Source organism: Drosophila biarmipes, chromosome 3R (genome assembly GCF_025231255.1).
Source record: "Drosophila biarmipes strain raj3 chromosome 3R, RU_DBia_V1.1, whole genome shotgun sequence".
In the NCBI taxonomy this organism is placed as follows: Eukaryota; Metazoa; Arthropoda; class Insecta; order Diptera; family Drosophilidae; genus Drosophila; species Drosophila biarmipes.
Genome location: NC_066616.1, coordinates 14,924,024 through 14,949,648, shown reverse-complemented (window position 1 = coordinate 14,949,648; position 25,625 = coordinate 14,924,024). Strand labels below are relative to the sequence as shown.

Genomic DNA, 25,625 nt, shown 5'->3' with positions numbered 1-25,625 from the left:
AAAACAATGCGGAACTAAGGAGGAGCTGGCAAATAGCCGGACGTGATATGCAGCCAAGAAACAGCGCTGAGCCCCGGCTAATTGGCAAAACTTCATCGAGCCATCGAACTGTCAATTGTCAAAAGGCAGCAGGTCGAATCGGGCCGCAAACAAAGTTAGCAACTTGGCAGAACATAATTCGCCAGCCCTTTGGCAGAAGTGAACTTCGGGGGCGTTTGCGTTTGCGGCAACGCCGGTCTGCAGTTTATATATAGGGAGAGCGTAGGCCAATAATTTAAGAAGTTCACGCTACACAAAGTTCAAGTGAAGTATGCCAGGTCGGCCTGCCTCGTCCTGAAAGATGGCAAACGGAAATTTACTGCAGGCACGAACAGCAAACGGAGCGGGGAATCGGAGTCGTGAAAGGGTTTTATGAAGGGGGTTTAGGGGCGTTGTGCCCCCTTCCCCGAGACTGCAAGGGGATTATTCCGCCGGGCGAAATATGCACATTTCCACACTTAATAACAAAATATGTTAAACAAAATCATTTGATGTTGGGCGTAATTTTTCCAGGGGTGCTGGTGTGTGTGTGGGTGTCTGTTGCCAGAAGGCCAGCACAAACACACACTCACACCCACGAAACACATGTTTACATGCAAATTACATAAAGCAGCAGTGGCAAACAAACGCAAATTATATGCTGCATACTTTTAGGCCTGCGACTCAGACTTCGTATATCGAGTTACCAAAGTAAATTGTATGGGGACTTTCCCCTACATCCATTTCCGCAGAAAAACGGCGTCCAGACAATGTCGCGTCGCTTCCTGGCTCCTTTATGGGCGTCCAACCCCCCTTCCGCAGGTCCTGCAGCCGCCACTTTGCATACATTTAAAGTATTTTTGTTTAACATACCCTTGCACAGGGTATAATTCTTGAGCTTCCAAGGCTGTGTAATTGAAGTCCTCGAGTCTCGGTTGTATTAAGCTGGAAACAAGAGATCTTACGTGAGATTAATGAAAAAGTATTGATGACTGGGTTTCGTATCGAAGCAACTTATTAAAGAAACTTGAAAAACATTGAATTAAATCTAATCAAAACATTTATATTTCTTCTGAATTTTCTTAATTAAATTTAACCAATGTAAGGAACATATTAAATATTATTTTACCCATAAGATACTTCTCCAGGGTAATACCTCATTCGCACTGCAAAACTTTTCCTGTTATTATTTCGTTTTACCGCCCTTGGTTGAAAGTCGTTGGCAGGAAAAAAAGCCACAGCGGCGTAACATGTAAACAAACTCATTTAACTGATTTTCAGAAAGGAAAACGTGGCTCCTGGGCATGGCGGTCGGTAATGGGCGGTGAGATTGCCAGGATGGGGTGGTGGAGATGGAGATGGCGATGGGAGTGGTTCTGGATCTGGAACGACCGCATTATCATCATCATCTCGGCGCTGTTTTTTGCCCGCAACTCTTTTCCAGGCGGAGCAGCAGCTGCCGTGGCCGCAACCTGAGGCTAGATTTACATGTCACTCGACTTAAGTTGATCCTGGTTCTAGGAACCATGAACCTCCTCCTGGTCCAGGACACCTCGCCCCGCCCCACATCGCCAGCAGTCGTGACCACGGTGACAAGTTAACTTGCTCATTCTATCCACAGGATCCCCGGATCCCGCAATCAGGATCCCCCTACTCCCTTTTTCCAGCGCACATAATCTTTGCATAATTTCCAACTCAGCCCTTCTTTCTTTCTTTGTGTTTTGTCTGGGCCTTTTTACATCACTTTTTTGCTCGAACGTGCACGGCTACAAAAACGCCAAGTGTCAGCAGAAACAGCAAAATAAACTAAATACAATTTCATCCCATTTTTTGTGTGCCGCTGGCCAGAAAAAGCTGGACACGGCTGTGACCATTTGTCTCTCCTGGAGGATCCGATTTACGGCTCACATAATTCCGTATGGAAATGTTTAAATTATGCAGATTTTATTGCCTGCTTTTGGAGACAAAAATGGAGGGCTGCAAATGAGATAGATATGCGAACAAATCGGTTGGTCAACTTCTATAACACTTTAATAATAACTGGCCTGCTATGAGAGCTCTCCGCCATTTGGTCACGCTTTGCTTTGAAATTGGACCAACAAAAGCGCAAAACTTCGGGGAACGCTTTCATGTGTACGAAATCAAAAGGATAATTGAGACATGTGAACAATATCCCTAAGTGCGAGACCCCAAAGCAGCAACAACAAGCTAAAACCCAATGAAAGGTCGCACATCAAAGGTGGCCCCCAGACATTTTGCCAGCTTACCCCAGATGAAAAGCAATTAACAAAAGTAAAAGCAGAGAGCTCCGACTGGGGATGGCTGGGTGGGAAAAAAGAAAAATACATAAAAGTCGGGAGAAAAGAAAAATATTAAATGCTTGAAAGGGGGACTTTCGAGGGGCACACACAGACGTGGCCACCTCAAAAAAGTGCCAGGCACTCACAAAACTGCTTGAGAGGAGTGTGCCAGAGGGGGTCTAAATGTGGGAAGAGTGCACTTGGAAAAAAGGCTAAAAACATTTAGAGAAAAAATTTTTCTTAAGGTTCCTAACTGTGTTTAACTGCAGCACTTGAATTTAAGTTGCTACATTTTTAAAACATTTTTTTATTACTGAATGCTTTTTCTGAGTTTAAAAAGTGTGACAGTGGGCACTTCAAACAATTTAAATGTATCCAAAAATTAGAAAAGGATTAAAATGCTGTAAGAAACCAGGTTCTTAACTTTTATTCTAAAATATTTAAATTTTCTCAGTGTGGAAAATGTGGAAAGCGGGAGCCGCCACACACATGCACGACAAAGCAGAATAATAAATTTCAATTCAGACGACGACATGACGTCTCTGCCTCACGTCGACGTGCATGTTGATAAGAAAGTGTACAACCCTTCCAGCTTCAGCCCCCAACTTCCCGCCTTATCTGCCCGCAGCTTGGGGCAGTCGCTTTAGCCCCGGCTTAGCCTCTCGGCCAGGTCGGAATAACCGGGGAAAAACGCTGAATAAAAATGGGAAAAGAGGCAAACCTACTTTGGAGTGCAGAAGGGAAATGCGCAACGCAGCCCAAAGGTGTCAAGCGGAAAATAAAGCATAATAATGGCTGCAGCCTGGGAACAAAGGCCTGAACATTTGGGAGGTCCTTGGGGGAGGGTACGGAACTCAGACACACGTCAGTCATTTAGAGGGGGAGAGGTGGTTAGCTGCGTAGGTGACGCATTATCCGTCTCACAATGACATCCTGAAAACTTTGTCATATGTAGTTCGTCTTTAGGTCTATAGTGAGGGAAGAGCGGGGAAAAGCCCCAAAATGGGCTCATAATTCATGCAAAGGCCCGAGGCATCATCAAAGAAAATACCAAATGAGGTACAGCTCCATCTTATATACTTAGCATAAGGCTTAGAAATAAGTCTTCCTTGCCAGAATATGCACTTAATATTTTTTAACAATAAATATGAGCTATTTATGCCTTTTCATATATCACATTTAAAACATCATGTTTTTCGGTAAAAATAAATATATTATATATATATATATATATATATAAAAATAAATATATTATATATATAAATATATATATATATATATATAATATATTTATTTTTTTATTAATATATATTAATATATATGCTCGTTTTGCTCGTTTTTGCATAGATAGAAAAAAATCGTTCAGTATATTAAATTATTATAGTTATAGACTCAACCCGCAATGGAATTAAATTTTTAGACCAATACTTTTATAGTGTCGGACAAAATATTGATTATTCATGGGTTTTAAATAAAGGTTTTAGTTTTTTGTCGAAAAACGTGTGTTTAAAAGGATCCGATACCAAAAATGGAAAAAAAAGACCTTAGATTTTACGAAAAACTGATATTTTTCTTTGACGTTTTTTGGTGTAATTTGGTTTAAATCGGTCCAAAACCAAAAAGTCACACTGTTTTGAACAGAAAACAAGCTAGTTAATTGATCGCAGTCATTTTCATGCTGATTCCGTAAACTTTAAATTTTCATCATTTTTGGCGAAAAGTGGCCAAAAATAAAATTTTTTAGGTGTGAATGTCAAGTTGTTGGAAATTTCATTACAAGTTCAGCAAGGTATGACATTCCATTTTTGGAATACTTTACCAATACTTTTCTTGTTTCGTCCAAAATACTGATTATTTTGAGTGGAAAATAGGCCCTTCGTTTTTGCCAAAAACTAATATTTTTTCTTTTACCTTTTTGGTGTAACTTGGTTAAAAATAGTCAGAAACCTAAAAGACACTCTGTTTTGGACAGATAACAGGCTAGATATTTTATCGCAGTCCGTACCCAAAAATATCTTTTACTTTAAATACATTTTTATAAAATGTATTTTCAGTGCATTCGTACTTCTATTATTAATTCTATTTTGCACAGGTTTTTATTAGAAATGTACAACAAGAAAAGCTTTTGTTTTTAGAATTCCTTAAATAAATACAAATATTTGAATTCGATTCCTTTGCAGTTTATATTTATATATAACTACAAAGCTTTTGTTCTGTTTATCTATTTCAGACTTGTGAGGAAGATGCGAAGGCTCGACTCCTGACAGAGTGCAGACCCAGACCCCCCGTCCAGTAGCGAGTCCTTGGGAAGGACTCCGATCTGATTTGCAGGACTGAGCCGGGCGAGCGATAACCATAACCGGAATAGCGGCCAGAGCAATTTGAATTTGTGCATGCAGCGCAGGGAGCGAGAACGAGAGCGCTGCCGTGTACACTCGCTGTCTCTGTCCATTTCCGGTCGCCTGCGACTGTGTGCGTGCGTGTCCGTGTGCGCGCTGGGTGTGTGCGTGCGCAATCCGTGTAAATAAATGCAATGCGAGGGGGGAAACAGAAATAGCAACATCAGAAGAAACAGGAATAACAAGCGAAATGGCAAAAAGTGCAGTTAAGCGTGGAAATTGCATTAAAAATTGAGCAAAAAATTGCGAAAACAAAAAGTGGCGGAAAGACAAAAAACGGAACAAACAAAGACGCCGGAGTTAACGAGCGCTAAAAGGCAAAAAAAGGAAATCAAGCCAAAGCCGCCAAACAGACAGTCGGACTGAAGCGGAAAAAAGAACAAAGTTTTGATTGAAATTTTCATTGTGCTTTCATCCTTTCGGGCTTGTGTAAATTTCTGATTAAGCAACGCGAAACCGTCAACAAAACGCGTGGCGCGCAAAGTAATAAAATATCCCGCACACACAACTCGATTCGGTCTATCGAATATCAAATATCGAAGAACTTTTTCGAGTAATCGAGCAACAAAGCAATTGGCAGTTCGTGTTCCATTACCTTTGTCATGACAGTTCGGGCCTACGTTTTGCTATATTTTTTATTGTTTATGCACAGCCAGATCGCCGGCTGCGGTTGCCCCGGCCATAAACAACCCAACTGACTGATACACGAAATTGAGCCGTGAACACTGAAATCCGAGTGCCAGTGAGTCGAGCAGGAAAAGTCAAAGTCAGCAGGCGGCAGGCAGCTGGAAGCTGAAAGGCCAAAGCAGTTGGAATTGGTAGTCACACCCCACCTAACGTCCACACAAAACACCCCGAGAACTCGGGTCGTTGACAAAGTAACGCATTTAGTGATAAGAGCCAAACGACTTTGGCGAAATGAGCAGCCAAAACAGGAGCACCAGGAGCCGAGGGAGCCAAGGCAGCCAAAGGAGCACAAGGACGAGCAGGAGCAGGAGCAGCCGCACGGAGATGGGCCAACTATTGCTCCTTATCGGCATCGCAGTCGCATCATGTTTGCCGGGTAAGTGTCAACAGCAGTCCCTGTCCCTGTCTCCGGTTTCCTGCCGGCTTCCCGGACTTATCAGCCCGGCCCCGGAATTAATGCAAATATTTAACGTGCTTTTTTATGGATTTGTCGTCGTCATGCGGCTCACTTCATTCTGCCGCCCCAGCCGAAGGACTCCAGCCCATATCCTTGGAGGTCCTGTCATAATAACGAGCTCTGCGGAGCCGCTCTCCACTTGACATGACTGGTAAATGGCTTTCGATTAAGTTGTCACATTAGCATTAATCTCGAGCTCCGAGCAGCAGCCATCTTCGAGCTCATTGAAGTTCAATCAAGTTGTCTGGCGGACCCATTCCTATTTTTTGCGCCCCCCTTGAGACGCAGAAACGTGCTAATGAGCCGTGAGCTGATGAGTTCACCCTCTTTTCGGAGCGATTTCCCAAGGTTTTGCGAGGTGATCTAGGTCAGCAGGGGAGATCTATGTAGAGGAATACCAACCCCACTGGCCAGCATGTAATTGAAATATAATTACTCGCGTGAAAGGCGCTTAAGTCGTTCAGCCTTTAAACTCATATATATTCATTATTTCATTAACAATTCAGGCATTTTGCAGCATCGCCGGTGAATTTCAAATGAGCGGGCGGCAATCGTTTTAATAAATATTGCTGCTTGTTATGAATATGCATTCGCCATTATCCCGCGTGTTGTTCCTGCCTCCTCACAGGCGTAATCCGATAATCGTAGGGGCTCGGAAAGTGGGGCTAAAGGCAATTACGACAACCAATTGGTTTTAAATTTAAGAGGCCAGTCAGTCACTGTCCATCCCCTTCGATTTGTTTGGGCCCTGTAATCTAAATGACGGATTTAATGCCAAGTTCACAGGGGGATTACGTATACGCAGCGTGGGCACACACCCATAAAACATTAGTTTTGTCGCTTTGTTTTCGGGGGCATTTCTTTTTCTATTTATCCATCACAAATCAGCAGCTGGGACCGGCGTTTGTCATTAGATTTCGGTCGCACGGTTCAAAGTCCCTTTCATTTCATTGGGCTTTGTTTTAGCCTGCCTTGTTTGATTCGCAATATTTTGCTTTTCATTTTCATTTACAGCAGCAAATTCGAATTCGTTGCCGTATTTGTGTTTAGTCTTTGCTCTCTGTTTGCTCTCCATTTGTATTGTTTTGCTAATTCGAACTATTTGAAATGTTTTCGGTCCCGAGGGGGGCTTTGTTTATGTTTACCCAGTGAGCATTTCTAATACTGCTGTTTGTGTTTGCCTTGGCTCCTCTAATTCGGCACCGAAAATAGTTAATGCGAAATTAATTTCCAAATCGAACCCGGGCTATAAATAAAACATTCGCTTCGATGGGAACGAGCTTTTCCTTTCATGTTCTCCGCTTTTATGGCAGCGACAAAAATTGTTCTCAATAAAAATTTACGTTTCATAAAATTTATTATGTATGCAGTACAATTGAGGGGTGCATGGGGGTCAAATCAAAGCGGGAATGACCGAAAAACAACAAGGAAATGAACGACTTTATATGCAGGATAATGGCCAGGACATCAGGGTGGCGGGAATGAGAGAGTGTGTGTGTGACACTCGAGCAGGCGGAAATTTATTACGGCCCTGAAAGTGGGTGTGTGCGAGACGATCAGCTCGGATTGGTCAATCCTTGGCCCAGACTGCCACTTGAACTTCGGACAACTATTCGGTTTTATTCGAAATCATTGAGCAAATTCTTAAGTAATCAAACCGAAAGTTTCCCATCTCAACTGTGGCCGATAAGAGCTTTCCACTCGCCCAGATAAATACAAATCATGCAAACTGGCCAAAAAACCAGCAGCTCAGTGAAAAAGTTCAACATGACTTTTCAATTTTGGAATGTGTTTAATGGGCTCTGGGGTGTGCGAAGGATCCGTATCGCCACTCTGCCATGTGTGTGCAAGCAGCTGACTGTTAATGGAAATTGCAGCCACATCACTCGGAGCCCGTAAAATCACAAAAGTTTAGATCGAAAAAAGTTGTGGCACCGAGCGGGGCAGTTGTGGGGGGCAACTTTTAATGGCCCACTAAAATAATGAAAGCCAAGAACTAATCAAGCCAGTTTCAGGTAAGGTTCAATCGATATTGTGCCAAAATAGTGCCTGAACAAGGTTGTGACTCAGTAGAAATCAAATAGTAGGAATATTATTATTATGTAAGCCGTTTAATAAAAGTGAAACTTTCTGGGAAAAAGTAATGTGTAATGTGTAATTAAGTCTGGAAAGTACGAAATTCCAGGTTTTCGGGGGAACCTACTTAAATAAATCGTTGTCACGTGTGTGTAACAATTAAAGAAAATCGCAACCTGCTGTGATACGTGGGGAAGAGAGCGGAAAATATGGGAAAAACTGTCGCCGTCGGTTGCCAAGGAAGCGAGCACGTAATGAAAATATTGCGCGGATGTAAAGGTACATCGCCCACCCCCCGGGGAGGTGGGTGTGCGGTTTTATGTGTAGGATATATGTAAATGTGGCAAATCCAAAGGCGTTTGTATGCGACGCCTGATTGCAAACAGCTTCCCGCAGCGGCACGCGCCTAATTAAATTAGAGAACGCAACATTTCGGGCTCAATCGAGGATGCAGATGAGGGTGGGGAAGTGGGGAATAGCATTGAATGGCATCCTGGCATTCTGGCATCCTGGCATTGGGACAACAAGGACATCGAGCACAACAGCACACCGGCAGCTTAATCCGCAAACAAAGCAAGTGTAAAGAGGGCTCCCGGCGGAAGTGGGGTTCGGCATGTGTCCTGTCATCGATTTCCCAGCTTCCTGCTCCTCAAGGACCAAAGCATATTTTCGCCTAGCAAAATTATGCACAAATTTTTCAACCGTGCTTGTGCTTCTGGGTGCGTGTGTGTGCGAGAGTATCTGTGTGTTGGCAAACAAAGTCGGGCAAATATGTGCATCCACAGCAGGGGCGGGCAGGGGAGCCCCCTCCTGGTTTGTTGGTGCTTTTCTAATGCAAAATAAGCCAAAAAACAAAGCAGAGGCCAAGGCGAGCAGCCATCCAGCTGCCAGTCGTGGTCTCATCCAACTCATATCCCTGCTTTACTCTTAAACTTGTCTACTAGTCTGCACAGATGGAATTTAATGGGTGTTTTTGAATCTATTTGTACTTATTTTTTTCCTGCTTTATTTTTGAATATGTTATATGAATACAATAATATACAACTATTAAGATCCTACATACGTTTTAATTAGAATACCAAATTCCTTTTTTTTTTACTGTGTTCTTGTTACATATCACCAGTTTACTGTACACAGTTAAAACTATTGGGGTCTTTTTAATTTAAAACTTACCTTTTCATAATTTGTTGTATACAAACATATGATTACACGTTGTTAAAAGTCTCCTTCTATCCCATTTAATTTACTTTTAATTATAATAACAAAATACAAATACAAGATACAAAATCCTAAACTAAAACTGGCATTTCATGACTTTTTTCTTCGTGTCCCCATTGCGTTTCCCAATTTTACTCTGCACTGCTAAATTTCGCACAGATTAAGGATTTTCCAGCTGCAGTTGCAGTCGAGTTGAGTTGTTGTTATGTGCTTTTTTCGCCTTGTTTCATGACCAGGAGGTAGCCAACGCTGGGGGTGAATCCAGCCCCATTGGCAAGGAGGAGCTGGGGGTCATGGTCGTGTTGGCCCCGCCCACTCTCTACCCTCTGCACCCCCGGACAAAAAGTCTTTTAACAGCAAACAACATTCATTATGCATGCATTTTAAATTGTAAATTTCACTACCTTGCATTCAGCAGAACCCCCGGCCACCCGGCTGGGCTGCCAAAATGGATTTGGTGGCAGCCACAGCTCCTGTTCCGGCTTTTCGGCTCCTCGTTCCGGCTAAGATGCTGTCAGCTTTGGGCCAGGCTAAGACCCACTGATGCGCTTGATGAGCTTTTGGCCATATTGTTTGAATTTTACCGACTCGCCGGCTTAGACCGCCTTGGCGTAAGCCCCTTGTTCCGCTTTTCAGCCCTTTGTTGGCACTTGGCTAGAATAATACTGACCAAATTGAATTGTGTCAGCAGGAAGAATAAATCAAAACTTTCTACCGGTTAATCGGCTTAACTTCTTGTACACATTTTCCCCTTCGAAGACTAACTTTTATTTGTTAATGAGTTGATCATTTTCATGCACCGAACCGGATACTTGAGTTAATTTGATTAAATTAGTTGCTCCATCGGCATTCCGACAACAAATTGTGGCCATTTAAAGTGGCCCTAAAACTTCAAACTGCTTAGAAAGTATTATGTGGAGACGAGGAGCGAGCCAAATTGAATATCTCCTTTCAAAATTGCCATGACAACTCGGCGGCAGGGATTGGGACAGGGAAATTCGAGAGCCAGAGCCACCGAAAAGTTTGTGGCGCCTCAAAACTTTTGTCTGTATGTGAGGCATTGGATTTTGGGGCATAGATCAAAAACGCAAAAGGGGTTTAGGTTAGGAGCTCAAGCCGGTGCTCAAGCTGGGGTCTGATGGCGATGATGGAGATGACGATAATGGGCATTCAGGCAAGTAGGCAAATCCGAAGGAAGGCAGGGATTGGAACCCAGGACTCCGCACTCCCGACTGCCGACTGCCGACTCCCGACAGGTTGCCATTGTTGGCAAGTGGCAACAAAGTCAGGCAAACAAAATCCGGCCAGAGGAGATATATCTCTGTCTATGGACTCCGGACTGCGGACTCCTCCCTTTACACACATGCCAAAGCCTTTTGGGTCAAAAACTTTTCAAATACCTAATCCCCATGCCAGTGGTAAGAATATGGGGTTGCAAAAACGGAGGCTTAGGTCTCCGTTTCAACCTGATTATAAATAGAAAATTGTCCGCTTTCTTGGGGGTCAAGCGTGTGTGTGTCCGTGTCCGGGTGTTTGTGTGTGTGGGCCAAGTCCTGAACGGTTTCGGCCATAAGTCTGTCGTCTAAGCTGATTCTCAGCTCTATTAATAGCTGATTGGCTCGGCCCAGCTGCACCTGTCATATTGATTCGGTTATGACAGCGGGCGTATGCCACCTGATCCCCGCCCGAAGAAGACTAAGTGGAAAACCCTGTTGTTGCCTTATGTTTCCACCGGAAGAGCTTAAAGAGTTTTTTACGACCCTGCTGCTTTACCTTTCGGTGTTTTCGGCAAAAGTTTTCGCCATTCCCTAAATGAGCCCGGCTCTCGCATGCGTCTTTCGACCACGCCAGAGCAGAGGAAATCTATTTGGGAAAATTCCAACTATTTGGCGTGCCGAACCGGCCCGCCCAAAAGCCAGTGTAAATTGTTGTCGGCAGCCACATGAAAGAGAGGACTTAGATAATTGAAACTGCGAGCGGTTGCCCCAGCAATGTCCGACCGAACTTTACCCCGCAGTACCTCGTACCAGTAAAAATTAACGACGCTTTCCCGCTTTGCGCCCTTTGCGTCCGAACAACAAAGTGGCAACTGGAAATTGGTAAGCCAGCTGAACGGGGCATGCACTGAAAGAAAATCTGGCCAAACGGCAGTCAAGTAGAAAGAAAAATGTAACCATGGAAAACTAGAAAAATTCCAAAAAGAAGAAAAGCCTAGTTCAAAAGAGTTCAATTCAAGAACTCTTGTTCTCACCTTTTCAAGTGGAAATGTTCTTAATATCAGGGCGAATACGCTCTGAAATAGAGATGAAAATTGCCTAGTCATAACACACATAAGGAGAAATAGTCCTAAGAATCTCACGTAATCTTGATTTTAAGAATATATCAAATCTCACCTTAAAGAAAAAAAGAAAGGGGTTTGTTTAAGTATATAAATATTAAGAATAAGCGATTCTTCAAGTATAGCTGATACTCAACTTCTCAAATATATTTCGTCCTACAAATACATTATAATAGGCAAGATAACCCACCGCTTATCGATCCCAATCAGTTATTTCTCCGTGGAGCTCGTAAAGCTAGACCCAATCGATACTGCCCTACGTCGCATCACGTCACAGCCAAGCGAAAGCAAATAAATCACAATATCTTCTGGCGGCGGACAAGTCGCCAGTCGCTTGAGGTGAGTCCTTGACCACAGGATACGGGATACAGGATACGTGGGCGGAGGAGTGGCAGTGTGGGGGGCGGAAGGCAGCGCGTCAAGTTATCAAATGATTTATTTACGAGCCCGCTAGGCAAACAAACAAGCCCGTGAGGAGTTTGAATTTCAGGGGGCAAGGACGATTCGCCCAAACGACTAACGCGTGCCAAGTGTGGAGAAAATGTCACAGGCTCCGCTCAGGCAAGTTCAAAACACTTGAACCCCGGCTGTCGGCCAAGAATTATGGCCAAAAAGTAGACTTCAGGCCAGGTTCTTAAAGCGGACACTTGAAGCGCGAGGCTTTTAACAAACATGTCAAGCAAATCGATTTGAAACCAATAGCCAGATGATGCCCCTCCTTCTCCGTCGGTCAACTGATTGTCCGCCTGTCACAGCGGCATATTTCACAAATGAAATTTAATCATTTTAAAAGCCATTCAAAATTGACAAAAAGAACAACTGGTGACCAGGACTCTACCACTCCATCCACATCCCTGCCTCTGCAGCCAGCCTCTTCATGTTTATGAATATAAATTAAGATGTCCGCATCGCCCGCCTCCCACACATTAATTCATTTACCTGCCGCTGAGAGAGTCTTAAATTGAAAAAGTAATTCAGGGCCCACTGCCAGTGGGCCGCCCAACACCCCACGGCCCACATCCCATAGCCAACATCCTGCAAGCCAACAGCCAACGCAATTTGCGGCAGAAACCACAGAAATTTATGTTTTAGCCGGGCGAGCGTTTGGAGGAGCTGCGATTCGAGTGCGAGTCGAGCGCGCGCACATACAATAATTTTCAATTTAAAGGTAATTTTAACCCGCACACACATCTACCCATCCAGCCAAGGACTGAAACAGCAGCAGCCAACAGCATTTCGGCCATAATTTAACTTACAACAAGTTTCAATAAGCCATAGGTGGAAGCCCCCTTTTGGCCACCTGGCTGCGTCCTGCTTCCTTCCTTCCACTTCCACTCCTGCCGGCACCTATGTGTGTGTTGCCAAAGTGGATTTAGCCATAAAATGGCAATGTGCCGCAGCAGCGACTACGACGAAAAAGCACAACAAAGTTAAATGCAGTTGATTTTTGTTGCCCTCGGCTACTCGGCGAAATAGCCAGGCGAGGCGGAGGAGATTTTTGAAGTAACCGCAATTCATATTTCATACAGCCGTTGGCCATAAAAAGGGCTGAAAGGAGCAGCCGGCTGAAGGAATAGCGTGAAGAAAATGAAAATGAAAATGAAAAGGGGGAGGAAGGATGACGCAAGACGAAGGCAGCAGGACACCTTAGCCCGCCCGACTTCGCTTGACTCCTTTTTGCAGCGCCAGTCGCCACGCGAGGATCCCGTGGGTTAAGCGAAGGAGCAAAGGTGGTGCAAAGTGTTTGCAAAGTAATTTCCGTTTCCTGCTCGCCTCGAGTGGCAGGTGGAGCTCCTTTCCCCTCGAATTCCTCCCTTTCTCCTGCAAGGACTAAGGGAAGGATTACGCCTGGCACGCTCATTAAATTGCCGTTTCAGCACATGCATAAACAGACCGAACAGCTTCATGTACTTGTCACCCCTGACCAAACCGCACTAAGCACCTAAACCACCTAGAGCAGCCAAAAGCAGCCAAAGGCAGCACCCAACCACCAGTGGTGCCTGGCCATCCCACTTGGACACTTTAATCCCAAACGGCACTCAGACGGCGAACGGCGACGTAAGTCCATAAAATCCAGAAGCGGAAGCGAATGCGCTGCATGTGAAGTGCATTCGAAACGTGCTTCTCGACAGGATTTCGGGTTCGAAAACCATTTAAATGCCGGTCGAAATGCAGACACAACAAGACCGCCTCCATGCAGTCCCGAAAATCAATAGCCCAAAAGCGGAGAAGCTAACTGGGCCAGCCAAATGGGTAGCAAGAGCATTAAAGACTGGTGAAGTGGAAAGCGTTCTTTTTTTAATAAGCTAGCTTCTGTTTTCATTTAATTCTATTAAGTAATGGGCTAAGAAATGAAAAATAAGCATTATGGGTGTTACAGAAATCAATAGGGTGCCTAAAAGTATGCAGTAAGAAAATACAATTCGGTTTCTAAATAAATTCGTTATATATCTGGGCTTTAAGTATTTGGTTGCATACTTTCAGACACAAAAACTAATTTAGAAAGGTATTTTAAGCACTGAGGCATTTTAATTGTCTTGTGGACATTTTGTTATGATATATAAGAGTTGATTTGATTTTTTGGTGATAGATAAAATCACAAGAAAACCGAACACATTTGGAATCGAAAATTTGCTTTACCAAAAAATGTATTCAAACTACTTTTTTTAAGGCATTCGATTTTTTGTTGAGGGCTTTTATGTTACGCAAAAAGGTACTGCATGTGAAATATGGCAGCTCGCTTGAATAACATATGTCCCACCAGCGATCGATACGTATGGCCGTGTAACTTTGCGTTACCCAATCAAACGGGAATCAGCCACATCAAAAAGTCGTTTGAGAAAAATTGTGTTTTATTTTTTGTAGCTCCGCAAAGGAGGCGCTTGATTATGCAATTATGGGGGTTTTCGCCGGGCAGGAAACGCGGGCCCAAGAATCGGTGTAAAAACATAAACTTGTTTGTCAGGAACAGGCGGCAGCCGGAAGTGGCAGGGATCGCATTCAGTTAATTTGATTATGCGGCCAAACAAAAGTAATCATAATAATCCGAAAATAATAATGGAAACGGAAGGCAACAAGCAAACAAACAGTGGTGGCAGCGGCAAAAACTCCATTAACTCATAACTATTAACAACTACAGCAGCCGACAACTCGTAAACAACGGCACAACTTATAATGGACACATGCACGGGGCAATGGCCCAAACACACGCCGCACACACACGGACGGGGCTACAAAACCGCATTACACACACGGGCAGACGGACACGGGCACACGCACACTGGCGCAGGCTTACGACCACAGGCTCATTATCCTTTTTAATAAAGCTTATCAATGCCAGGACATGCGAGCTGCCAACAGCAGCAGCGCCAGCAGGACGACCAGTTGGCCAGCCAATTATCCCGGCTCACACTCTCACTCACACTATCCCGGCCAAAGGATCCTGCGACAAGACTCCTCCGGTGACAAGAACAACGAACAGCCAACTGGCAGCAACAACATTAACAATGCCAGCGACTACGACAACAACGACAACGAGCGACGACCAACAACGAACAACGATGAGGACGACAAACAGTAAATTCAAAGATAATTTATTATAGCGACACCTGTAATTACCATGAGCCATAAAATAATACCCACATGCATCTTCCCCTGAAAATGGGCATGGGGAGGTGTCTGTGTTTCCCAGCAGAGATTAATTGTGGACCCCACTGGCAGGGGTAGGGGGCAGGACAGCCCCTCCCCTGGACCCCCTTTTTTCGTGTGCGCCTGCCATCTTAATCAGGACACACAGGGAAAACTAAATATGAAATTGCCACATTTTATTGTGCTGCGGCAACAAAGTTGTGGGGCCAAACACACCCATAAACGCTCACTTTTCACTCGACCCGTCAAAAATTATGTCAGTTTCATTCAGAATTTTCCTATGGAATGCTCTTTATGGGGGAAAAGTATTAAGACTTTAAATCTTTGAATGAATACATTTTATAGCATTAAAGAAGAAATTTATATTTCTACAAAAAAAAATTTCTTATTTAATTCATTTTTGATTTATTAAAGATTATTAAATAAAAGATTTTATTTGATGTTGGTTTTCCAAATATTTAAATTTGACTATTACAGAATTCAGTTTAAAATCTTTTAAAAGATATTTGCAGATTCATATATTAAATATCCATTTGTTCACAAGAATTATGTTATTTTGATAAGTTTAAGTCGCAAACACTGTAACAAATCTATTTACAACATTTTTTCAATGTTTTTCCTTGGACGTGCAATGTTCTAGGGTATTCCCTGTGCCGGTATACTAAGCTTGCGAAATCCCCTTTAGTTTTTTATTGTTTCTGCCCCGAGCGGGCAACACTTTAATCTTGTTCAGCGCACCGCAGCACACGCACACGTACATATTTTATATTTATGTCCGTGTTTGTCTGACTGTCTCTCTAACTGACTGACTGGCAACCGAGTACAATCCCCGCCCCTTTGTGGCAGTGCCCCCATGGCCCCCGCCCGTGGACCCCGTGAATTCCGTGACTCCCGTGACTTGTAGGTATTTTGTGGTCGTCGGTGCGGCATGAAACTAACAACAAACAGCAGTTCGGGGCACACAGGGCGAATACTTTCTTTCGCACAATACGCTTATCCTTTCGCATCCGGTAACTCCTCTTGCCCAGCAGTCCGCCGATCCTGTGGAAGCCCCTCCATCCACCCACCATCCTTGATTGATGTGCTTTTGGCCTGGCTTTAGCCCGACCATGGCGCGGTTTCTCATTTTATTGCTTGTCGCTTTTTGTTTCGTTTTGGCCCTTTGTCTACGGTGAGGTTGGACGGAGTGCCTCATCCTGCCCCCGTTTTCGTGAGCCGTGGCGCAGTGCAAGTTGCCGTAATCACATACGTCAGAAATTATGTTCTTTCGCCATTTGAAATGACAACAATTTCCTCCTGCAGTCGTGTCACGTCACCCGTTCTCTCGGCTGCCTGGGTGTGAGAAATCTTTTCAGCTGAAAAGCGTTGCAGGTGTATCCGGTGGCACTATCAACCGACTGTCTGCCCGGATATCTTTTTAATTACACTAAAACGTGCCGAGTCCCCCCGAATGGAGGTCACTTGGGCTAACGAGCGCCAGTCGCACTCCCTGAAAGTATCCTTCCTCCCTGCACAAGGACCCATCCGTCACACGTGCAAAACGGGGCGATGGTGGCGCTGCTGGTGGCAAGCCAAAAAAAAGGAAACACAACCAGCAGTAGGACACACTAATCCGATTAGTTTGGGCTGACATTTTGTGCCGGCAGAGTGCAGCCGGTCCCCAAAAGGATCCCCCGGCTCATTCATTCATTTCATTCAAATGTGACAAGCCGACAAAATCCACAAAAAAATAGAAGTAAAAGTCCCGGGCCAGACAACAAAAGTGGAATAATTAAAAACAACGAAAAAGCGTGAGAGCGGAGAAATAAATTTATCCCGGCAAACATGACTCCGAAAATGGGTCGACATGGAAACTAGATTTGGCCAGACATTCTGATGGCAATTTCTGTGCATCTTGGCGCGGCTCTGGGCGATATTAAAGGAAGTGCAGCATGCAACCGACCATATAGCCGCCACATAGACGTGCTCTATTCGCATCGCCCCGCTTTATGGCCGGGCACTTAGGAGACAGAACCGCCCGACAGCGGTTATTTTTATCACATCATATTTTATTTTAACGGCAATAAAGCGTAATTTAATGAGCCTATAAAATGAAAATACATTAGAGGCGAACTCAGTCAGCATCCTTGCGGGCTGCGGGCTGTGGGCTGCGGGCTCCTTGTTGGAAAAGGGACTACCTGCGTCGCCTCCGCCGTCATCTTGCGGGCCATCTGTCAGCGCGGCTCATTTTTATGCCAAATTAAATGTCTTTCAGCTCGACCGAGATTTTGCCTCGCTTAGAACAAGGAGAAAGGGAAATAGCACTGCAAGAAAATGTAGAATAAAGCTGGGAAGTATCAAGAATTCTTTACAATCTAAAAAAGTACATGGGATCATTTAAATTTGAAAAATAAAACAATAGCAATATGGTTTCCAGAGTAAATACGTAATATTACTTATCAAATATATTATTTTTGGAAGCATTCTTATAAATAACCATCAATTTTCCTGGTATTTCTTCAAGAAACCTCACTGTTACCATAGCTAACATCAATACTCCTACTATTTCCAAGAAACCCCTCATATTTTACTTGTGTAAAACTGAGCTTTAAACTTATGATTGCTACACAAACACAACGACCAACTTTATTTTCTGTGCGGGAGGACATTTATTTAGCGACGACGCTTCGCCTTGCCTCTGCGATCCCATTTCTTATACAATTTTCGCTGTCTAGCATATTACACATACGCCCCATATCTCTGCTGTTTACCGAGTCTTGGCCCGGTCTCCAAGTTCGCCCTCCTCGGGCCTGGCTCGTGCCAGCCAGTGGCCCAAGAAGCTCTATACCATAGCAGAGCGTAGCCCCCGTCCTGGCCCCGTTTTGCATGTCTGGAAACAGTTTGGGGCCTGATATTCCGACTGCGACTATTTATTCGCTGTCTTCGTTACATGGCATGACATTGACTTTTATTTAAATGATTTCTCTCCACTGCAGGCCCCTCGGATTGAGCTTGGATTGGGCCGTTGGTTCGAGGAGGCCTTGGATGGCAATAGACTGCTGTGCTGCTGCCTTCAGCTGTTTGTTTTCGCCTGGCAGCCATTGTGCTTGTTGACTGAATGCAACTTGTAATAAATATTGCAGGCGCTCCAGTTCGACTTCCACTTCTGATTCCTCGGCTCGCTGCTTCCCTTCGCTATAAATATTTGTTAGCCGTTTACTTTGCCCTTGCTGATTTGTGATATCTGGTGGAAAATGTTCCCCAGCTCTAGTTCCAGCTCCAGATGCAACTTCACCGGGTAATACATTAAGCACTGAGCAGCATTCAAAGGCAAATTGATATCATAAATATGGACATGTCCTATTCCTGCCAGCGAGCCAGCCGGCCAGGCAGCTCCTAAGTATGCAACACATTTGCAATGAATTCATATTAATTACCCCGATAAGAGCTGCCCTCTATCCGCCCCGCAAAACCCATTTCAATATGAAAACGACATAAATTTGGCCGAAATGCAAAATCGATTGCAGTTCGCCCCTTTGGCCCGGGGATGGGCATTTGCATTGAGCACGGAGCATAATGCAGGCCCACACGGCCATACGTATGCCACACATATTTGTGTAATCAGAGCAGCAGCAGCGGCACAATACTACAAAATAAATTTTTAATTAACCCAAATTTGGAAACTAATAAAATGGCACAATGTACAATCGAACGGACAGTAGTGACACGCAATGAGGCCTTAATAATTTAGCCAAAAACTCGGGTGGGGGGTGGGTCGAGGGACCTTCGTAGTTCGCTTGTTTGTTCAGCGGACGCAAAATTGATTTGACGCCGGCGGGCAAACAAGGAGCAGGACATTGTTATTATGCAATTACAAGGCGGCCCCGAGTTAATGCACTGGATGATTATTAAAATATTTTCGAGCCCCTCGACAAACACAGACAGGCTCGTGTGTACATTTCACATAACAAATCATGTACAAACAATGTCGCAGCAACACCTACAAAGCGGGGGCTTTCCCGCTCTAACCTTTCAGTTTGGCCAGCAAATATTTGCACAACCACACAGGGCTTTCTGGGGGGTGGAAAATGGCCGGAAACCGCTGCTAAACGCCAGCGGATGTGGGTGAGCGGGTGGCCCAGGAGGGGGGCTGCTGGCCAAAAACTTTGCCAATTAAACCAGAACCACTTAACCCAAAGTGATAACCCGAATGCCCCAAGCAAATCATGGCAGCGCCAGGAAGTAGCAGCGCGTTGCCATTGGCAGCGCAGGAATTCTCCCAACAATTAACTGGCAGGATGGCAGGATAGCAGGACGACTGGCTGCCTGGCTGCCTGGCTGCCTGGCAGCACCTTATTCTATTAACCAGGGTGCCAAGGCTGCGAGCGGGCCGCAGTTTACGCTCAGTTAGCCCCGGGCAGCTCATAAACAATTTAAAATGTCATACACGGCGTATGCGCAACGCCATCGCTTACGCGTGCCAATTAAATAGTAGGTTAGGAATTATTTAAGCCCCGCAAGGAGCAGCCAGGAGCAGCCAGGCGACCTCAAGAAGGCAGCTCGTAAACAAGGCCAACACACACCCGCACCCACCATTTACGAGCTTGGGCGAAATACGTAAAGTTGTTTTTACGGCACCCACGACTGCGCTGCGACGCTCGAATGACATACAAGCCGGCTATCCCTGTGTATCCTTGTGCCTCCCCGCGTGTGTGCTTGCGGTATCAGTGGCCAAGTAATTAAGCAAAGTACAATTTCGTACCATTAAGTAATTTCACTCCATTCATTGGCCACCCCACACCCGCTTTGTTGTTGTTAATTTATCGCCCGGCCAAATGGACTTTCCTGGCCGGGCAGAGGCAAGTGCATAATGCCCGGCGCAGCCCACGCTGCGTATGTGTAATGTGCTGGCTCATTTACGTGTTCGTTTCGCTTGCTATTAAAAGGGATTTCTGCTTTTGGCCAGGAGCAAAGGCAGCGCCAAAGGCAAGAGCTTATGCTCCAACGCGGCGGCTTCTATTTAACATGTGGTCCACCTGTCTGCCCCCCACCCAGCCATCATCCCCTTTCAGCAAATGTCAGCCGTAAAGTGTGCTACAGTAGGTCAGATGTTATCCTTTTTGTTTTGGCAGAGGGGGAGTTGTGTTTATGGTCGGTTAAGTCAGTAAGTAAATTTTAATGCTCTTTTCGGTTAGTTTATCTTTGCCTTATTAATGTCTTCTGGGGGGCAAAAGTGGAAAAGATTATGAAGAAAGTAAAAGGAAATAAAAGTAAGGAAACGAGACGAAACAAAACTTCGATATGCATTTGGGCAGACAAACAAACTTCTCGTCCTTGGACAACAAGAAATAACAATGAGGGCAGGAAAGCCCACGTCCTCTCTATTTGCCGGGGCTCCATGTTGTTTGTCCCCACTCAGCAGGTTCCGCTTGTGATTCCTATTCCGATTCCGATGCCCCACAATTGGCCAGATGCCGTGCCAACAACGCAGAGGCCGAGGAAAGCCCACAGAGGAGGACGACACATAGAAAAATGGAAACCAGTGCCGCAACCGCCAGTTGGTAACTGCCAGCTGAAAGAGTAGCAACCACATGCACACACAATGCAAATGTGGCCGAGAACAGGACTGTGTGTAGATGGCCAGATGGAGTCGGTTGCCGGATTAGCCAAGTGTCCTGCATGTAAATCGAAAAGCAGTTCATGTTGATCGGCATTTGATTCGGCCTACAAATTGCCGACAAGCGGTGCACTAAGACTCCTGGTAAGACGTCTCTAAGCCAAATGATTGCTCAACTCCTACCGTTCGATTGGCCATAAATAATCTTGCAGATGTGGAGACGGAAAAATTTATGAGCATCAAAAATAACAGACCGACATAAATTAAACTCTCTGGCAGCCCGGACATTTCTGCCTGAGTTGCACAAATTAATTTAATCGGAAAATGTTAAAAGTCAGCAAAAAATAAACAACAAACTGGAATTCAAATCAAATTAAATTCCCTGTCAAAGGCAAGGCTGCAAGCGAATGGAGGTGGCCCAGAGAATGAACCTGGCCAATGCACCGCACATTGCGGCCAGTGGCTCCAACTGGGATCCGTCCAATCAGGGGACACCAGCTCCTCCAGATTTGCACTCGGACTCCTACTCGCCCAGCATGTGTGTGACAAGCTGATGAATAATGTCGCCCCGGTTCTCGAGGTCCTCGTCCTCGGCCTCGCCAAACTTTCTCCTCCAACGGAGAGAGTCCTGCCAAAGGGGTCAGGGCTGAAACAAGGGCCAAACAAACTTCCATACATTTAAAATGTTTTTCAATAAAACTTTATCGCACTGCAATTGTTTTTGCCATCTCGCACTGCTCTTATTTTCCTCGCGACTCCACATCACCTTCAACAAGATGTCGCAGCTTCTGTCTCAGTTTTACACTTGAAAAAGCAGTCTTAATGTTACCTTTAGAAAGGTTTTACTATCAACAAACAAATTATATTTCCTACTTATAATAGCCTTTTAAAGCATACGCTCGGAAAAACGTAAAAAAAAATTCGAAAACAATTCAAGAACCTGTTTTTTCATGCATTCCAGAAGAAGTATTCCTGAAATCAAGAAGAAAATGTGATTGATAGATACAGATATGAAATTAGTTAACTTTTTTTTAGCAGATATAATATTTTTGATCTTGAGAAATTAATTAATAGAAATTAATTTTTTAATGGAGAGAAAGGTTCTTAGATTGATTTTATTTCTGGGTGTACGAAGTATATTGTGATATTTTTCCCCGTGCTGTGCTCAGCTGTCAGTTCAATTGTTTTGCACTTGAAGGGCAATTTGTCTTAGCAGCGGAGGGAAAAGCCGGGCGACTGCTTACAATGCATTTCCGGCACGGAGCCCGTCTGAGTGCCACACACGAGTGCATAATCCTTTTAAATACAACTTGACTGCGACGAGTCCTTGCCAAGAACTAGAATACGACATGCTCTCCGAAGGACTTGTGCACTCGAGGACTTGTTGGCTTAGTTTCCAGCCATCCTGCCATGCTGCCAACCCCAGGCAATCCCCATGTGCGGTATGGAATGGGAAATCCTGCGAAATCAGGACAATCAATTGAAATTAACATTTAATTAGGCGGAGAAATGCCGGGCCGTAATCGCGGCCAGTCCGCCTTCGGTCATTCAAAAGCCATTTTACGCCAAAGGACATTAACAATTTTATGACAGAGTGCGCAGCAGAGTGAAACCGGCCAGGGCATAAAACGAGACAAACAATGCGAGCCAAATGTCTACCCAATAAAAGGCAGTTGGCTGTGAAAAGCGGGCATTTAAAACTTGATAAGTAATTAAAACTGGGCGCGGAATCGGACTAGATCCCTCATCCCCCATGCCCATGCCCCTCTGCAGAAAGTGGATATCTCTGGGCAGCAGGGGCCATAAAGAATATGAGTGAGGTGCGTTCTCCGGCGGCGAACAGCCACAAAGTTGTAAAGTATGAAGTTGCCACCGGGGGGCAGACCGTAAAGTGCGGAGCTGCAAAAGGACATCGGATCGTGGGGCGAGCGACTTGTCAGACATGGCTAAATAAAACATGAAAACTATGTGACAAAATGACACAAACGCACTCGCTCGGTGGAAGGAGGATAAGGATATAAGAAGATGGTGGGGAAGGCTTACACTAAGAATGTCAAGAAAATAAAAATAATAAAAGTAATGGTAACAACAAACTGTGACTTACAAATAAAAAAACGCAGTCTGACGGAGGGCGATGGATTTGGCAAAGCCAACGAAGTAAGCTCGCGAGCGAAATGTCCCATAAAAACTGGAAAAAATGAAGAAAAGGGGTCTCACTCCTAGCAAAGGCAAACTATTAACAGAGCGCCAAAGTGAGAAAGGTGGGGGAAAGACGGCGAAATCGGGTGGCCATAGAGAGAGAGAGAGTTAAACTAGGTGAAAGCCGCACAAAACGACATCGTTGACAAAGGCAACTGGGGACTGGGAGCGGGAAAACCCGGGGAAAACCCGGGGAAAGTCGGGGAAAAGGTAACGCTAAAAATGCCAAAAAGTGAGGACATGAACGGGTGTATCCATGTGAACAGCACATACCAACACCAACGGGCGAGGGATGCCTTTTATGTGCACGGCAGCCATTTGTAGTTTATTGTTGGCTATGTGCTAGTGTGTACCGTTATCACTTTGGGCCCTGTCTATGCACAGCAGCCGTCGAGTCGGCCATAAAATAATATTTTATGATCTGCGGTCGTTGCTCCTTCAAGGAGATTTTCGTTTCCGAATTTGTTGCAATAAGTTGGATCAGCCACTTGGCATGAAAAAACGGGCTAACAAATCTGACCCATATCCCAGGCAACCCATCGAAATAAAGATCCCGGCTTAAGTCCACTGAGCCAGCACGTGAATTTCCCATTCGTTGGGGAAGCTGCTGAAGCTCAAGCTCGCTTCTACGTGGTAGCATTTTGGATCCGAGTGTTAACAGCGGCGGCACTCGTAATACCCCGCCTGCCCCCACTTGTTGTTTGCCATTTTCATTTGCTGCCCTCTTGTTTTTCACCGGCAAATATTTGCCTGGACTGCGCTTAGTGGGTGCACTCGTGCACCTGCATCCTGCAACTCCATCTGCAATTCGCCTGGTGTGACATCTCGAGGTCGGAGCACTTTCCTGACCCTTTTCCGGCGCAGAACTGCTGTTGTTAAGTGTCAAAAACGAACGCGGCGCGTATGCGTAATACTTAATTGCCTTGTTACACTCATTGTCTGTGTGCCTTGGTTTTACACAACCACTCCGCAGTTCCGTCCATAATGCCAATCAAAAGTCAATGCTATAAGCATTCAATTGTTTGCCGCCGCACACTCACACAGTCGTGCAGGCGCTCACACGCACGTTCGAGGACCCCCGGGCACATGATTCATGTGTATGAATTTTTACCACGCTCCCACGTACAATTTATATACCCTTGATGGACGAACAGTTTTGACAACTTTGGGAGTTGGTTTGCCTGAGCTCAAAATGGTAAAATCGAGGCCATAAATATTAACAAAATTTATTTTCTTGTTTCGTATTCTTACGCAAATTAAACAGATTTTTTACTTTTCTAGGTTTGCTTATTTTTTAATTAGGTGTCCAAAAGTAGGCAAGAAAATTTGTAGTTCGGAGCTTAAAACGTTGTGTGAACGGTGCTTAATTAAGTGCATACTGAACAGTCCAAAAATAGTGTCACATTGTGTTGCTTACTTTGAGACACCTAAAATGCCACACCAGAATATTTGATTTATTTGATTTATGTAACAAGTTTAATACTTACTCTTATGTTTATATGGACTCCAATTATTTGTATATTTATTTAAAATTGTAATTTTTTATGGTACCCTTCAAAGAGTATAAAATTTTCGCTCTCAATTTGTCGCCTTGCCGCCTCGTCCTTTTTCACTTTACTGATTTTCCCAATCATATTCGCGAATGCGCCACCGAGAACAAAGCCATCCGAGGCCGACCCCCTCCCAGCGCCACCTTTCAATTTCATCCTGGGCCGCCACTTCCGTCGCCGACATCGTGCAAACAAATGCGCATAAGAATCCATTATTTTAGCAAACACAACACGCACACACACTCTACACCCCTGCCTCCCCCCGCAACCATCCTCCGCACCCTTTTACAATTCCAATGCAGTGGCGTGCAGCAAGGGGGGCGCAGCTACAAGCAATTTTTTCCTGTGCACAAAATAAATATAAAAGCGTTGAAACGAAAACATTTTGGAACAATATAAAAATTGCAAGAACGAGCGCTCTTGGACTTTGTGGGTGGATGGGGTTGGGAAGGGCTTTGGTTATGGTAGGGAAAAGTGGGGAAAGGTACAAGCCGGGGTCAAGGGTTGAGTAGGAAGAGGCGGGGGCGGCGTTTATTGGCAACAGTGTTGCTATTTGTGTAAACGACTCGTAAAATTTTATGTTGAAGCTGCTTCCTTGTAGTGGCTCTGGCTTTTTTCAGCACTCGCCGCGTTATTCCCAACCCCTGGTGGCCAACACACGCACGCGGTAAGGGGTAAGGGTTCAGGGGTCAGAGGTCAGCCTACAATTGAGCTGCATGGCGGACTGCATACTTTCGGGCTGCGCTTCGACGGGTAAAATGGCGCAAATGATGGCAAACACTGATTACAATTATGCGGGAGGCGACTGTGAATGAAGGTGTGCCTGTCTGTGTGAGTATCTGTGTGTGGGCTTATCTGCCCGATCCTGCTGCCACCATTTTCTTTTCAATTTGTTTTGTTGTCAGTTCCAGCAAAACTGACATCTATTTTATGTTGCAGCTGCATTTCAATTTTTCCAACCCCCCCTAGGACCAAATGGTTTTGGAATGGAATACATGTAAATATTGGATATTGATTGCATTTCGCTTCGCCTGCCAACTTGTCAATGTCAACATGGTGGCCAAGGCGGGGGGACCGGGAAATGCGTGATAGATCGCTCAACAATGGCGCCAGCGGAAAAGTGGAAAACTTTTATTGAA

The 25,625-nt window shown here is 44.8% G+C and overlaps 1 protein-coding gene across 6 annotated transcripts in view; it reads left to right on the top strand.

Annotated features, from left to right (window-relative positions):
* Positions 1 to 25,625, top strand: part of LOC108031403 (hemicentin-2) — a 109,374-nt gene that overhangs the window by 30,245 nt on the left and 53,504 nt on the right. For all 6 annotated transcript variants that reach the window (XM_017104790.2, XM_017104787.2, XM_044095520.1 and 3 more), the window contains one exon: positions 4,549 to 5,780. In XM_017104790.2, coding sequence (XP_016960279.1) covers positions 5,636 to 5,780 — 145 coding nt within the window. In that variant the 5' untranslated portion in view covers positions 4,549 to 5,635. The remainder of the gene's footprint in view (positions 1 to 4,548; positions 5,781 to 25,625) is intronic.